Genomic DNA, 13,502 nt, shown 5'->3' with positions numbered 1-13,502 from the left:
GGAAGCAACTGCTTAGAAGAGCACCACTTCCTAAAAGTTGCCCAGTGTCTGGAATTTAAGAAAAGAGTTGAAACACTTCTAGAAGCCAGAATAGAGCTAGCTAAAGAATCGGGCAACCCACTTATCCGAAGTCCTGCCCTTTTAAACTCCAGGCAATCAGTCTGAGACTTGCTAATGACTTGACCTGGGGAGGAGAGAAAACTAGAGGGGAACTACACAGGAAGTATAGAGAACTCATGAAGGAAACCCTACCACCAATGGCATGAGAGATGGCCCAAGCGTTGTTCGCTTTTGTCCTTGAATAAAAATAAGAAAGCAAGGAGTTTTGGTCTCCTCCAAACAAATCTATTGCCAGGAAAAACCTCATCTCTGACAAATCTGAACAAATAACAATATAGATAGAAAGAACTCATGAGATGAAGTAACTTTCTTTTAGAGAGCTGATATTCTTTTGGACCCAGATTAAAATCTGATCTGTAATTGTTGAAGGTGCCTTAGTTCACCTGTGACAGTTGATACACGGTTTGTCTTGATTCCCACCGGCTTTTCCAACTGCGGAGGGTCAAATGTCAGGCGAGCCAGCCAGATCACCTCTTGCTACCTCCGTCTGGATGACTTGTTATCCTGAATGATCCCTAAATTTAATGAGAAGCTTTCTCTGCATTCCAGCCCTTTTCATTGGCACCCGTTATCACAAATTTTTAGGGTCTGAGGACATAAAGGAACACCTTTCAACAGGTTCCCTAAATTCATCCACGCTAAAGTTTCAGTTTCATCACTTCAGATATAGGAATTCTAAGTGACGAATCTTGGGATTTTTGAGACCAGTGCTAAAGGATATGTCTGATCAACTCGTCCAGTGCTAAAGGATATGTCTGATCAACTTGTTTAGGTGCAACTTTGGGACTAACAACACAGTTGCAGCTAAGCCACCTTGACCTTGCATCCAAGCTGCTGTGCGGTCCATTGTTAACAATTGTGAGTGAGGGCTCTGACTCTTCACCATTCTCCTTTCTGGTAGAGTCGCTATACGCTGATCTGCCAGAATTCTGTTTTCTATGAAAGTTTGGTCCTGGGAGGGGTTAATGGATTTTTTTTAACGGTTACTTTAAACCATGCTTTCTGGAACCATGAGAACGCTCTTCACAGTAGACTCGGTCAGCTGCATATATGATTATAGGTTAAGGCAATTGCCCAGGTATGGCCAAACACATCTATTTCTGTTACAGCACAGTTATTGAAAAAGTCAACATTTTTGCTCCAAGGGAAAAATATTAGAATCTTCCACTGCAAAGCTCAGCAATTTTTGGTGAACTGGGTGGATATGAATATTCAGATAAGCATGCCACAAACCTATAATCACCAGTAAGTCCCTGATTGACAGTGGAATGACCTGATGTTAGGTGACCATCCAAAAAAGAATTGTCGTTACTCAGGAGTTGACCCCCTTAAGATGGAGACAAGTCTGAACTCCCCTGAGGGTTTTTGTACAAGAAAGATAATGGAGTATACACCTTTGTCCCTCTCCCCCTGTGAAACTGGGATTTACTGCTAGCAAGACATCTTTTCTTACTGTATCTCTAGGGACAGGAGTATGGATGTCGATCAAGTTTGGAGGCAATGATTCAAACCCTTTCAGGTAGCATCTCTTGGCCAACACCCATAGACCCGTATTTAAACTGAGTCAACAAGTGTGGAAATCTGTAATTATTCCCCCTCTTGATCTGATGTGGATGGAAGAGGAAAGTAGTCAGAACCAATGTCTAGTTGTCCCTGCCTGTCCTGCCAATTCCTGTGTTTTGCCAGATTTCTCAAGCTGAAACTACTTTCTTCGAGACAATTAGGACTTGACCTTCTTTCTTGAGGAATCATGATAATCTCAATTCCAAGGTCCAGAAGAATTCGAAGAGTTACTTTTGTAGGACCAAGTGTGTTTTTTATCTTTGAAGGAATTTGTTATCATTGCGTCAAGTCTTCCTCCAAAGAGTTTCTGCCCCTCAAAAGGAATGTTCAAGAAAGACGTCTCGGCATATCAGCCTTCTATTCGCAAAGTCATAGATTACATCTGGCCAAAATCACAGATCGTGATCCCACTCCAGATGATTTAATGATGTATGATGACACATCTGCCATAAATGTGGACTCTTGTTCCATTTTCAGAAGGAGCCTTTTCCTAATGTGTTCCCTCCTGACAGGGTTCTGCCAGTGATTCAAAATCCCTTACCAAGGGCTGAAAAATATATGCCGCATACATGGCTGCTCTAAGTGACAAATTGCTTGCTAGCATTTCTTCAAACTATAGTCCACCTTGTGATCCACCACTGCTGCTAGGAAACAATCATCTGGGTTTAAAGAAAATTTGCCAATTAAGAGAGCCAAAATGGAATTCGCCTTCCCAGTCTGAGAAATTATATTATCTGCATCTTCCAGAGCATAGTATAGCTCTTTCCATTGTCTGAATAAACGCTCTTTTGTCTTGGAGTGCATGGGAAGAGCCAATGATTGAGGTCTAGAATATTGGGAAGACAAACCCTCCTCATCCCTTTGTGCTGGAAGAGAATCAAAACAGAAGTTCTCACTAATATGCAGAGAAGTTGGGACAATTCCCGCCCCGTAATAAACTTCCTGGATGAAGAAGTACTTGGCATGTCTGGGGCGAACTCACTAGAGGAGTTCGGAGATACCACCTTGCCTTTGTGTTTGTTAGATTTCTTCCCCCAATTGGATTTATTAGCCAAAGATTTAGCTACTGCCTCCTCAATCTTCGTATGGACCTGCGCAACACACATTTTAGCAGGACTAGAGGGCGACCAGGATCTCGAATGAGTCTGGTCTTTTTTCTTCTCTTGCTGTCCATTATTTACCTCAAAATGACATGAGGAGAGAGGCAGGGTCACTTATAATGCCCCAACCTGCTTTGTACGACGAATCAATGAGGAACAGCCAAATGGCAACAAATGAGGTCCAAGAACTCTTTATACATGAAGAAATAACTAATTAAGAATCTTCAAGGATTAATAGATATGTTCTCAACAGGACTTAGCTCTTTGCTAGTGGCACGTATTTCCACCACAGAACAGCCCCACATCCTTTCTTTAGGCTCAGGCCGATGTACTACCCAGGAGAGGGGTCACTCTCTCATGCCTAGAAGCGGGTTATTGAACATGCTTGGCCAGTAACCACATGCTTAGTGAGGTGCACTTTCACTTTATGCTCCACTGAAGACACTGACTGGACTCGAAGGGACCTACCCCTCTCACAGTGCCAGTCCTCTCTGTAAACGATGCAGACAAACAAACAAAATAGCAGCGTGTGTGAACATTTAAAAAATGCTTGCTGGAGTTACAGCACTGCATTGACCCATAGCTTGTTACCTCTTTAGGGTTGGAGCGGCACTTTATAAAAAGTGAATACAGCTCAATAGCGCTGTTATGGGCTTCAGGTGACATGAGGCTGAAAGCCCTGCAGTAGGAAAATGTAAGCTGTGCCATAATACATTTTTTTTCTTTGTGTTCTTTGAGGCTGTTAAATTCTGGCAAATGTGACATATACCCTGGTGATTGTGTTTCCAAAGCACCTTCTGCCTTGCCTAAGAGCTGGTGGTAGTGAGTGACTGTCTCCCTGCATTGTCCAGTGGTGGGCAGGTGTAGTAGGTGCTCTATAGCCTCTTGCCATGCAGAAGCTTAGGGTCTTTTTTGCCATCCCTTCTTGACAAAGCATAGGAGGTGCATTTGCCTATGCATTGCAAATAGGCAATAGTGTCTCTTTTACTGCCACTCCCCTTCAAGCAAAGGCAGAGGGGTCTTTGTTTGGCCCCCTGCCTTGCTAACATCGGGTGGGAGTATTTAGAACATATTCTGCTCATTTTAGCCATGTTCATAGGTGGGATATTGTCAGGCCACTGCCTAGCAGAAAGTCTAGGGTGTATTTGTTCCCATTACCTTTCTCCAAAAGGAGGCACATCTGTGGCACATTGTATTACTCCCATGAACATAACCTGCAATAGAGGCGAAATATTTTATATCTGCACCTTCTTTGGCCAATAACAGCGGGGGGTTTACTGCTCTTCAGCCACGTTAGCCAATGGAGATGGAGAATTTCTCCTGATGTTCACAAACATGGGGAGAGAAAGCTTAAAAAAAGGTTTGCCCCCTGAATTTTGACTCAACATTAATGATGGGACAGAATGTCGAGGACAGAATATCGAGAAATAAAATATCCTCTGGTGCGAAAGTCTAGAGTTTCTATACTTAACTCCACATATATGTATCTACGTGGTACATATTTTTTCAAGGTACGTAGATGAGGAGCTAGGGATAGCACATCTTTACTTCCCTTTATGCACTTACCCTTTGATATTTTGTCCCTTGATATTCTGTCCTCGATATTAGTATGCCACGATATTCTCAGTGTCGATATTCAGTAGCACAATCAAACAAATGTGTGGACGCTATGGAGTTGTTTTGCAACCACTACCGTGCCCATTGGGGATGGGACTTTAGTGACACACTCATACATAGGTGTGCTGCATGATATTCCAGTGTCTATTTTCCAAAGAGGCAACGGGATGTTGGTTATGCCTCACTTACCAACACCGCTTACAAGTACAAGGGGGTATAGCATGTTTTCGTTAAATATATCTAATATTTATAATCATCAGCGTAGATAATGAAATTGGAATTTTGCCATTTTGCCATTAAATTTTGCAGTTTCAAAGGAAATGTTGTGGAAACATGTACATGACCCCCATACCACGGCTTAAACCAAGCTTTGTGTAATTTTTAGTCTTCCCATCTTGCCCATAGGTTTAGGGCACTTCTTTTTTAATTCTTTCAGTACTTGCAAACATTGGGAGAAACTTTAAAAAGGAGAGTTTTTCCTATAACCTCCACCTCTTTGGACAATGGAGGGGGAATTTGCTGGCCTCAACGCAGCATCTACCCCAGAGAGGGTTTTCTTCTCCCTCCACCTCTACCTTGTCCAAGAGCAGGAGTGGTGTGTATTCCTCCTCTGCCGTAATCAAGGGTGAGTGGAGTACGTTTTTATCTTTAACCGCCCCGTCTTGATCAAGGGGTGAGATTGATTTTCTACCACACTCATCTTTTCCAAGAGAAAGGAAACTTCCTGGCTCCCTTCACCTCTGCATTGTCCAAGGGCAAGTCGGGGAGCTAAATTTAAAATATGGAGCATCTAAGAGATGCCTCGGTTCTGTCTTCACATTACCAAAGATGTCCTCTGTGCTCCATAAAATGATGCAGGCTACAGAAGAGTAGGGCACTTTCAACACCCTGTTAACATTTGCAAACAGAGTTCTGGGACATATGTATTCTGCCCTGCTCTTTGATGGCCCGCAGCATTTTGCAGGCTGTGGAAGACCGGCATATGGCATCGCCTCCTGTGCCCTTTCATATATACATGAATGATGTCATTAAATGCTTAATATTGTAAAACCTTATTCATTGGTTACAATAACTTCCATTTGTGTTGATTCTAAAAAACATTGAAGAAGGCATATGTAGAAGTGCACGTACCCGGCGATGCAGTCTCCAGTGAGTGGATCGCAGCTTCCAGCACAATCACATGGTCGGCAACCATACTCTCCGAAGCCCCAGTAGCCTACCATGCATTTGTCACAAATAGGACCAGCGACACCTGGCTTGCATGGGCAGTCTCCATTGCTGGAGTCACACAGCATGCTGGTACTGAAGGGAGGACTGGCGGATCCAACGGGATGACAAGCACATGCTGAGAATATAAAATGAGATACCATCTCTGAAATATGCAGCTTTGAGAGTCAACATCCTAGAATGCAACACACAATACTGGCAGTGGAGCTTAATACATATCACTTGCTTCCCTTTGTGAGCATCAAGCTTTGCAGGAGAAAACATGAATAGGGAGCCTGGAACACCAACTTTATTCTGTTCTTAGAAATATTTGTGATTTTTTAAATAAATTGTGTACATTCTCATGTAGAGTGTAACCCCCAAACACGTGTAGAATTGTAAGTACCTCATAACAACAATTATTGTAAATGGCTTCATCTGGATAGGAACCTTGTAGCCACCTTTGAATGTGTCTTCTTGAACTGCGTCATCACTGTAGGAAAGTGCCTCTTTTTGCTCACTGGTACTGATGCTTTTTATTGGAAGTGCAATGGATCCCTGCTAACTAGGGGTGGGTGGAAGTCTGCGGAATTCCACGGAGTTACATAAAAACTCCATGTAATTCTGTGGAGTTCCACCCATCCCTAACTTCTCAGCTTGTTTATGCTTCAGAGCGATTTGAGCAGGCTGAAAGCTGGCATATCAGTGCTGTGTTAGAGCTACATAAAACACCTCTGAACTCATGGCCAGCAAATGCGCAAAAGCCCCAGTCCCCCTGTTGTGGCAAATAAAATGTTAAGTGCATGCGTTCCTAGATGGCTCCTCGCCGGGGTGCTTTTGAGCTATGACCACATGCGCGCGTCTGTTTCCAGGGCTCCACCAGCAAAACAACTTTAATCAAGTGCTCATTGGTCAATACCATCCTGACGTCACACCATGGCAAGGTCAATAGGGCCGGTGCACACTTATAAACTTTTGGGCAAGTCGTGCTTCCTTTTCCTTTTACAGCGCACTGCTTCCTCACTGCTTCCTCTTCCCCTGTCAATGGCAAATATTTTCAGGTCCTCCCCAGAGACAGCAGTGAGTAATGAACCATGTGGACATCTCTATAGGCAGGGGGCATCACCCTGAGGCTGCATTGCTGGCGCTTACCTTGCTGTCACCCATCAGGCTCTGCACCTCTCTGGCATCTGCCAGCCAGATCCTCCCTCCTCACAGCCACTGCATGCACCTGCACAGACCTGGTCTAAATATTCTAAAGCCTACAGTGTAGTGCTTGCGACTACCATCATGACCAACACATCTGCACCCAGACACACCAGGGCATGTAACCCAAAACTGCTGGTGGTTCTTTGGGACTTGGCCCCCTACATCTTCGGTACAAAAGGGCACCCCTGAACTTTGACTGCAAATATATATTTGCTGTGTGTTTTTTTCCTCTCCTCTCCTGTAATAACATTACAGCGTTCGAGGCTCATTCCTCAAAAAACTTTATTCAAGTATTTTTGCTATTTATTTGTAAAATCAATAACTCCGAAATTACAAAAGCTATTCTAAAGATTTGGGGCCTCATGTAGGTAGCGAAATACCGGTCGGTAACGGCCCAATTTCGGTAAATATTCCGTTACCGACCGGTATTCAGACAAGTGAGATGTAGGAGACCAAAAACCACTTTTCGGTAAATATGAGGCGGTAAATACCGATTCATAATTACCGAATACATAATTAACGAATCGGTAAACATGAAGTGGTAAATATGAAGTGGTAAAAAGTTAAAATGACATGTAGGAGCACTCGGTAATTAAGAAATCCAAGAAAATCGGTAAATAAGAGTCGGTAATTAACACGGATTGAAAGCAGGTGGTAACCAACAACAGTGCAGCTAAGCAATCCCAAAATGCAACAGCGTGGACACCCTGGCAGCTATGTACGTCATTGCAATGCGCCTACGTCTACAGGCAGCAGGACTGAGGGTTTGGCGACGGAAGGAACGCATCCACAGACAGCGCATCACACTATTCCAGCTGACTGATGCAGAGATACATGAGAGGTACAGGCTACACCCCGAAACCATCATGGACTCAATCAGGGACCCGCACCCACTCCTGGACCAGCCAATGAGAAGGGCGCACGCCATACCCCCACATGTGCAGGTGCTCTGCAGCCCACATCTGCTGGCATCCGGCATTTCTCAGGTGGTGACAGCTGCGGTGGGTGGTGTATCCCAGAGTTGCCTGTCCCGTTCCTTCAGGAATTACTTCCCCCATTATATTGGCTGCATTGATGGGACACACATCCCACTCTGTCCACCAGCTGACACAGAGCACATCTACAGGATCAGGAAGTCCACCCACTCCATCAATGTGCATACCGAATGGAATGATATTGTGAATGGTCCCGTGGGTGGCAGAACCAAAAGGTGCGCGTATGCTATTTACAACGAGGTCTGCAAGTTGTCGCACAGTGAGGCGGCTTCCAGACTGAGAGCTATTGACCAAGCAAACATGGAGAAGGCCTAAGCCGATATAGATATTAGCTCTAGCACTCTCACTTCTAGGATTCATACATGAGACAATAGGCACATGCAAGTACACGGCGCATGCAATGTACAAGCCCCGATTTTGGCGTGCGTCCTACGAGGTATCCCAGTGCCTGTGATTACACCTTCTTTCACTGTGCTTGCAAACGGTATTCATTTAATAATGATTGATGAAGTTTGCTGCGGGATGTGAGTGGTAATCCCGTACATAACTGTCTCGCATGAAGTTGTCTGCTGCAATACTGTTCTTTTTCCACCCCCGCATGGGCGGCGGGATGTTTCCATCTGGCCTTCGATTCCAACCTTGAAAGCAGAGTCCAACAAGTTGAGCAGAATAGAGCGCCATTGTCCCACAAAGAGGTGCCTTTGACTTCCTCTCGTTAAAATATTTGTCCTTCACGTTGCTACTACGCGCACTGAGGAACAGGCGCCTCTGAATACTGACCTCCCCCTGCATTTCGGCTCTTTGATCCAAAGTATTATCAATGCCTCGTCCACGACCGGCCTGGCTCAATTTTTTCTAACATGTGGGGCTCGGGTCTCGTGACCTCTTTCCAAACAATTTGTGGTGTAATTCCGGCATTTGTTCATTCACTGTTCTCGAGCATCTTTGGAGGTGTTCCGCTGCTTCTGGCGCTGGTGGCAGGTGTGCTGCTTGTACTTTTCATACTACGGAATGGCTGCTCCTTCTGTGCCACACGAGCACCTGTCCCGTCTGCATCTTCTTCGTGATAGGATGCTTGACTTCTATGGTACTTTGCCATTGGCGACTTTGAGCCTGGCTTATGGATTATCCTTCAGGTATTCCTACTTCACCTGCGTACAACCTGTATTGCACTGCCTGGATTGTCCCTTTGAATGGCCTGTGGATTTGTGCTTGACCAACATGGTGTCTCCGGTGCCGGATTTCGATCGACTGATGAGGCCCTTAGTGTCTCACGAGTTGTCCTGTTCTGGTGTCCGGATCATGGCGTGTGGAGCGGCGCATGGTATCCTGGGTAATTGGGACATCTCAGCGGCAGCCTACGACTTCTTGTCCATGAGCTATTTGGAGGAACATTCCGGGTGCCCTCTGATTGTGCTAGAGGCTCCGTTGGTTGGAGAACACGTATGTTCCTTTTCTTTACTCAATTGGATGGCTGAGACTTTTAGTGGCCCTGAAAACGATTGCTTGTTGGAAGCCGTGGCCACATATGCTGCCTATACATTCATGGATTAACTGGATTGTCGTCCATTGCGCCTGTGCTACTGGACAGCACCCTGGCGCAACATTTATTTCTTTTAGTTCTCGTTTTTCTCTTCCTGATGGTCTGCTTGAGTTTTTTACTATACTTGCATTGTGTTTTTGGAATTGTATGCTGCAATTAATTGGACTGTAGGACTTTGGCGCTGCATTGGTTACGCCCTGTTCTGCTCTGACGAAACTGAACTCTGCGTTCTCTCTTTTCTTGCCTATTGCATATTGCTTCGCTCAAGGGGGCGTGTAGTGAGTTCTCCCTGAATACGTACATGCATTGTTCAGTTGGCATTACCACGTTGAATGTTATGTAGCCATGTTTGTGTCTTTGCACACGACACTGCGTTTACATGTTCTTTCTTGAATAAACTGCTGACTCGAGACTTCCTTCAGACGAGTGCATTCTGTTGTTCCCATCCCAAGCTCTGCGCAGCGACCTTGGTCTGTACATGCTGTGACACACAGTCTGGAATTTTACACAATGCATGTTTTCCACTCTAGGTTGTTCGACCCACGATTTAGCCATGGCACACGCGCAGCTGCACATACCTGACAGTTGGTGCTTTTCATATCTCAGACGTCATGTTTATTATTCAGACCGAAGACGAGCCTTCCTGCGAGGAGACTCCTGATGCTCCTGTGATGTGATTTCACTAAGCTGATCTTTGAGGTATGGGGTCCCCTATTCAAGCCTGAGAGACCTTCTATGATGACATCATTGTGATATTGGCTACTTAGTTAAGGGAAGGTGGTAGTGTCCTCGGTATTTTCCGATTCGCTAAATACCACCTCGGTATTTTCCGATTAGCTAAATACCACCTCGGTATTTACCGATTCGGTGGATACCACCTCGGTATTTACCGATTCGGTGACTTCCGATTCGTATTTACCGAATGTTACCGAATCGGTAACTGTTACCGAATTTTTACCTACATATAACTTACCGGTTCTAATTTACCGATTCGGTACGGCTCGGTATTTATGAACCGGTAAAATTTATTTACCTACATGAGGCCCTTGGTGTCTAAATGTATATAAAAATCTGTGTCATATTTCTAAATTGGTCTCAGATTTCTATTTGGGTGTGTTCATCATTTATTGACTGAGCGTGCACAACAAATGCTTTACACTCCCCTCTGATAAGTCTATGCTGCTCAACCACGCTACCACAAATAGAGCACTTGGGATTATTAAAGTAAGCCCCTTAAACTAAATAGGGGTCGTCTGAACTTTTTGCATGGTGAACCCTTACATTAGCACCACTACATAAAAAGTCAACTTACTACAACTACCCCTTGCTATCTGTGGCCCTTCAACCCCCAGCGGAGAGTTCATATTATTCTTTGTTCATTCCAGAAAATTGTTCTTACATTATGTCATATGTACAAATACATTAAAATTGCAATTGTGCAAATGAGATAAAGGAAAGAACAATGTTTTGGAATATGAATGTCCACTACTGTGATTTGATAAGAACACACCACAAAGAGATAGTTACAAAACTGTTGAGAACCAAATTGACTTTCAGGATATCTTCTGAACTTTGATTTGCTCAATTGACTCAATAAATTTGATGATGTTTTATGATTGTAGTGTGCCCCTAGGCATGCGCTATAGTTAAAAATGTTATAATGACCTAACCTATGAAGTGCATTCACACTAATCCGTTTTTTTCTGGTGTTGAAAAGATAACTGTTTCACCACGTCTCCAGTTAGGGACAATTGTTCTTGTTTTTAGAATGTCTTCATGCCCACTTGTTGTTCCACCGACAAATACAAATGACACTCCAAGATGTGTTGCAAAGGGTTTTGGCTTCAAGGGTAAGTCCCTAGTATCTCTCATGGGTAGCGGAGTGAAATGTTTTCCCCGCTCACGCTCAATAACGTCAAGTTAGCGAGCGCGAACAAGAAAAATTCACCTCCCAGTGAGATTTTCCCAACACAGGCGGTCTGATTTCTTAACGTGGGTGGTCAAGGATGGTTGCAGTTTGCGCTGATTTTACAGTGCGGGACAAACACCTGGTGCTGAAAATCAATACGAATGACTTGACCAAACGCACTCTGCCGCTTGCAGAATTCTGTGTAGCGCGGCAAAGTTTTTAGTCACTTTGCGGAGTTTCATTATGCGAAACTCCACCCAGGCCTAATTTAATGTAGCTTTGCGCAAGAGGCAAGTTTAGTGAGTAGCCACATTGGTGTCTAAAGTTTTCCAGTGATCGTTTATGAGTGCTGGACATGGGAGAGCCTTCTGCCCTCCTAGGAGGAGGTGGAACGACTCTCAGGAACACAAAAGGCCTGCCTCTGAAAGAGGTATGAACCTTCCTTGGCAAGAAGACACAACCGGGTGTGAGCTCAAAAGGTAAACTTTACAGAGGAAGCTGTCTTTGAAGGGTAAACGGTGGACATAAATGAACTTTATAACAATGTTCCACCATAAATATTCCAGAGAAACTAGTGCTCTATTAGCTATGTTCTGGTTTCTCTATCAAGATTTAGGTTAGTGCTACTTAGCGGTAGCCATAAGGTTCTAAAATCAACTCCCTCTGAACATCAGACTCCTTTCCTCTATTCCTAACTTCAGAAAGACCCTCGTAACTTTCCACTTCACATAATGTCCTTCTCCTTCTTCCTTTTTTTCTATATTTTCCCCTAATCATCTCATTGTGTTCTCCTAGAAATGCTCAAACTTTTGGTGTATAAATAAAATAAAAAAAATTGAAGTATATTTCATCCTGCAACTGAACATGGATTACTATAAGGTACAATATGTACACTGACCATAACATACTATATCACAGCACAGAAATCGTGACACAAAGGGGGAGATTTACTAAGATTTTGTGCCGTGTTTGCATCACAAAAGTGACACAAATAGGCACAAAATCTTTTTTTCCAAATTTACTTTCCAGCGCTAAACTTGTTTAGCGCTGGAAATAACGGGAAAGTAATGCATAGTGTTGGACTTGGCCCTTCTGGCAGGTTCACCCCTGAACTTTTTTGATTTTTACTGGTGACTTGGTGTGGTGATTTGTTTGGTTTTCTGCGCACTTTCCCTGTGTCCCAGGGTAAAGTGCGTGCGTGCTCTGAGTGCATGTGGTGAGATAGGCCTGCCCTCCCATAGGAATGCATGGGGAATGTATGTGTCCCTAGTAGTTCCTGATGCGTGGGGTGTGCAGGCCCGAGTTTGGTATGTGCGGACTCGTGGGAGTGAATGCTGCGCGATGATGTGTGCGGCGTGTATGTACCTAGTGTGGAAGTGCCACTTCTAGAAGTGGGCACTTCTGTGTGCAGTGTGTCTGTCGCGTGATTGGCTGGTCGTGTCATGTGACGGGCTAGGGATTCCCCAGTGTCAGGATGAGTCACCCAGTGGTGAATGGGGAGATCATCAGCTAGATGGGTGGGAGGAGTCCACCTGGGTCCTGAATAGGACAGGGTTTTCCAAACACAATGCTGGCCCCGCCCCCTGTGGTGCGACTGACGACCCTAGCCCTGCCAGTGAATAGAGTGAGGGGCTGAGCACATCAAGGGTGCTCCCCAACCAGCTGCGACTGGTTTTCCCCCTCACCCTGAACCCAGAACAAAGGGTTTGGCTGTATAAAAATGGGGCTGTGTCCCCACAGAAACTGTTCTCTGCCAGGATCTTACCTGAGGGGGGCTGCTGCTGCTGCTGGACCAGAGGACCGCCACCTGGATTACCTCCCTGCCTGGAGGCCCAGTGAGCTGGCTCTGGGTCCAGCCTTGCCCCCCACCCCTGCCCTGCTGCATGCAGGGAAGAACTTTGCTGGACTTCTGTATTCTCCCCTAAAGCACCTGGAAGTGCTTTTCTGTAACTTATAGCGCTAGGAGCGCTTTATTTGGGACCCCAGCGTCGAGGAACACTGTACTTGGTGCTTTGCTGAAGCCTCCAGCGCCTGGAAGCGCTGGACTCGCCTTTAGCGCAGAGAGCGCTTTCACCTTTGCCCTTAGCGCCAGGAGCGCTTTGTTTCTGGTACCGAGTGCCCACCTCGATTTATTGTCTTCTCGAAATAGCGGGTGCCCACCCCGCTTAATTGAGTATTTCTATAGCGGGTGGCCACCCCGCTTATTGCCTCCTAGTTATCCTTTAATACGAAGGCGGGAG

The 13,502-nt window shown here is 45.0% G+C and overlaps 1 protein-coding gene across 2 annotated transcripts in view; it reads right to left on the bottom strand.

The window, feature by feature from the left end:
* NTN4 (netrin 4) overlaps positions 1 to 13,502 on the bottom strand; it is a 501,445-nt gene that overhangs the window by 62,049 nt on the left and 425,894 nt on the right. For both annotated transcript variants that reach the window (XM_085653374.1, XM_085653373.1), the window contains one exon: positions 5,532 to 5,745. In XM_085653374.1, coding sequence (XP_085509500.1) covers positions 5,532 to 5,745 — 214 coding nt within the window. The remainder of the gene's footprint in view (positions 1 to 5,531; positions 5,746 to 13,502) is intronic.

Source organism: Triturus cristatus, chromosome 4_1, assembly GCF_964204655.1.
Source record: "Triturus cristatus chromosome 4_1, aTriCri1.1, whole genome shotgun sequence".
Lineage (NCBI taxonomy): Eukaryota > Metazoa > Chordata > Amphibia > Caudata > Salamandridae > Triturus > Triturus cristatus.
Note: the sequence above shows the minus strand (reverse complement) of the source record. Positions and strands in the feature narration are given on the sequence as shown.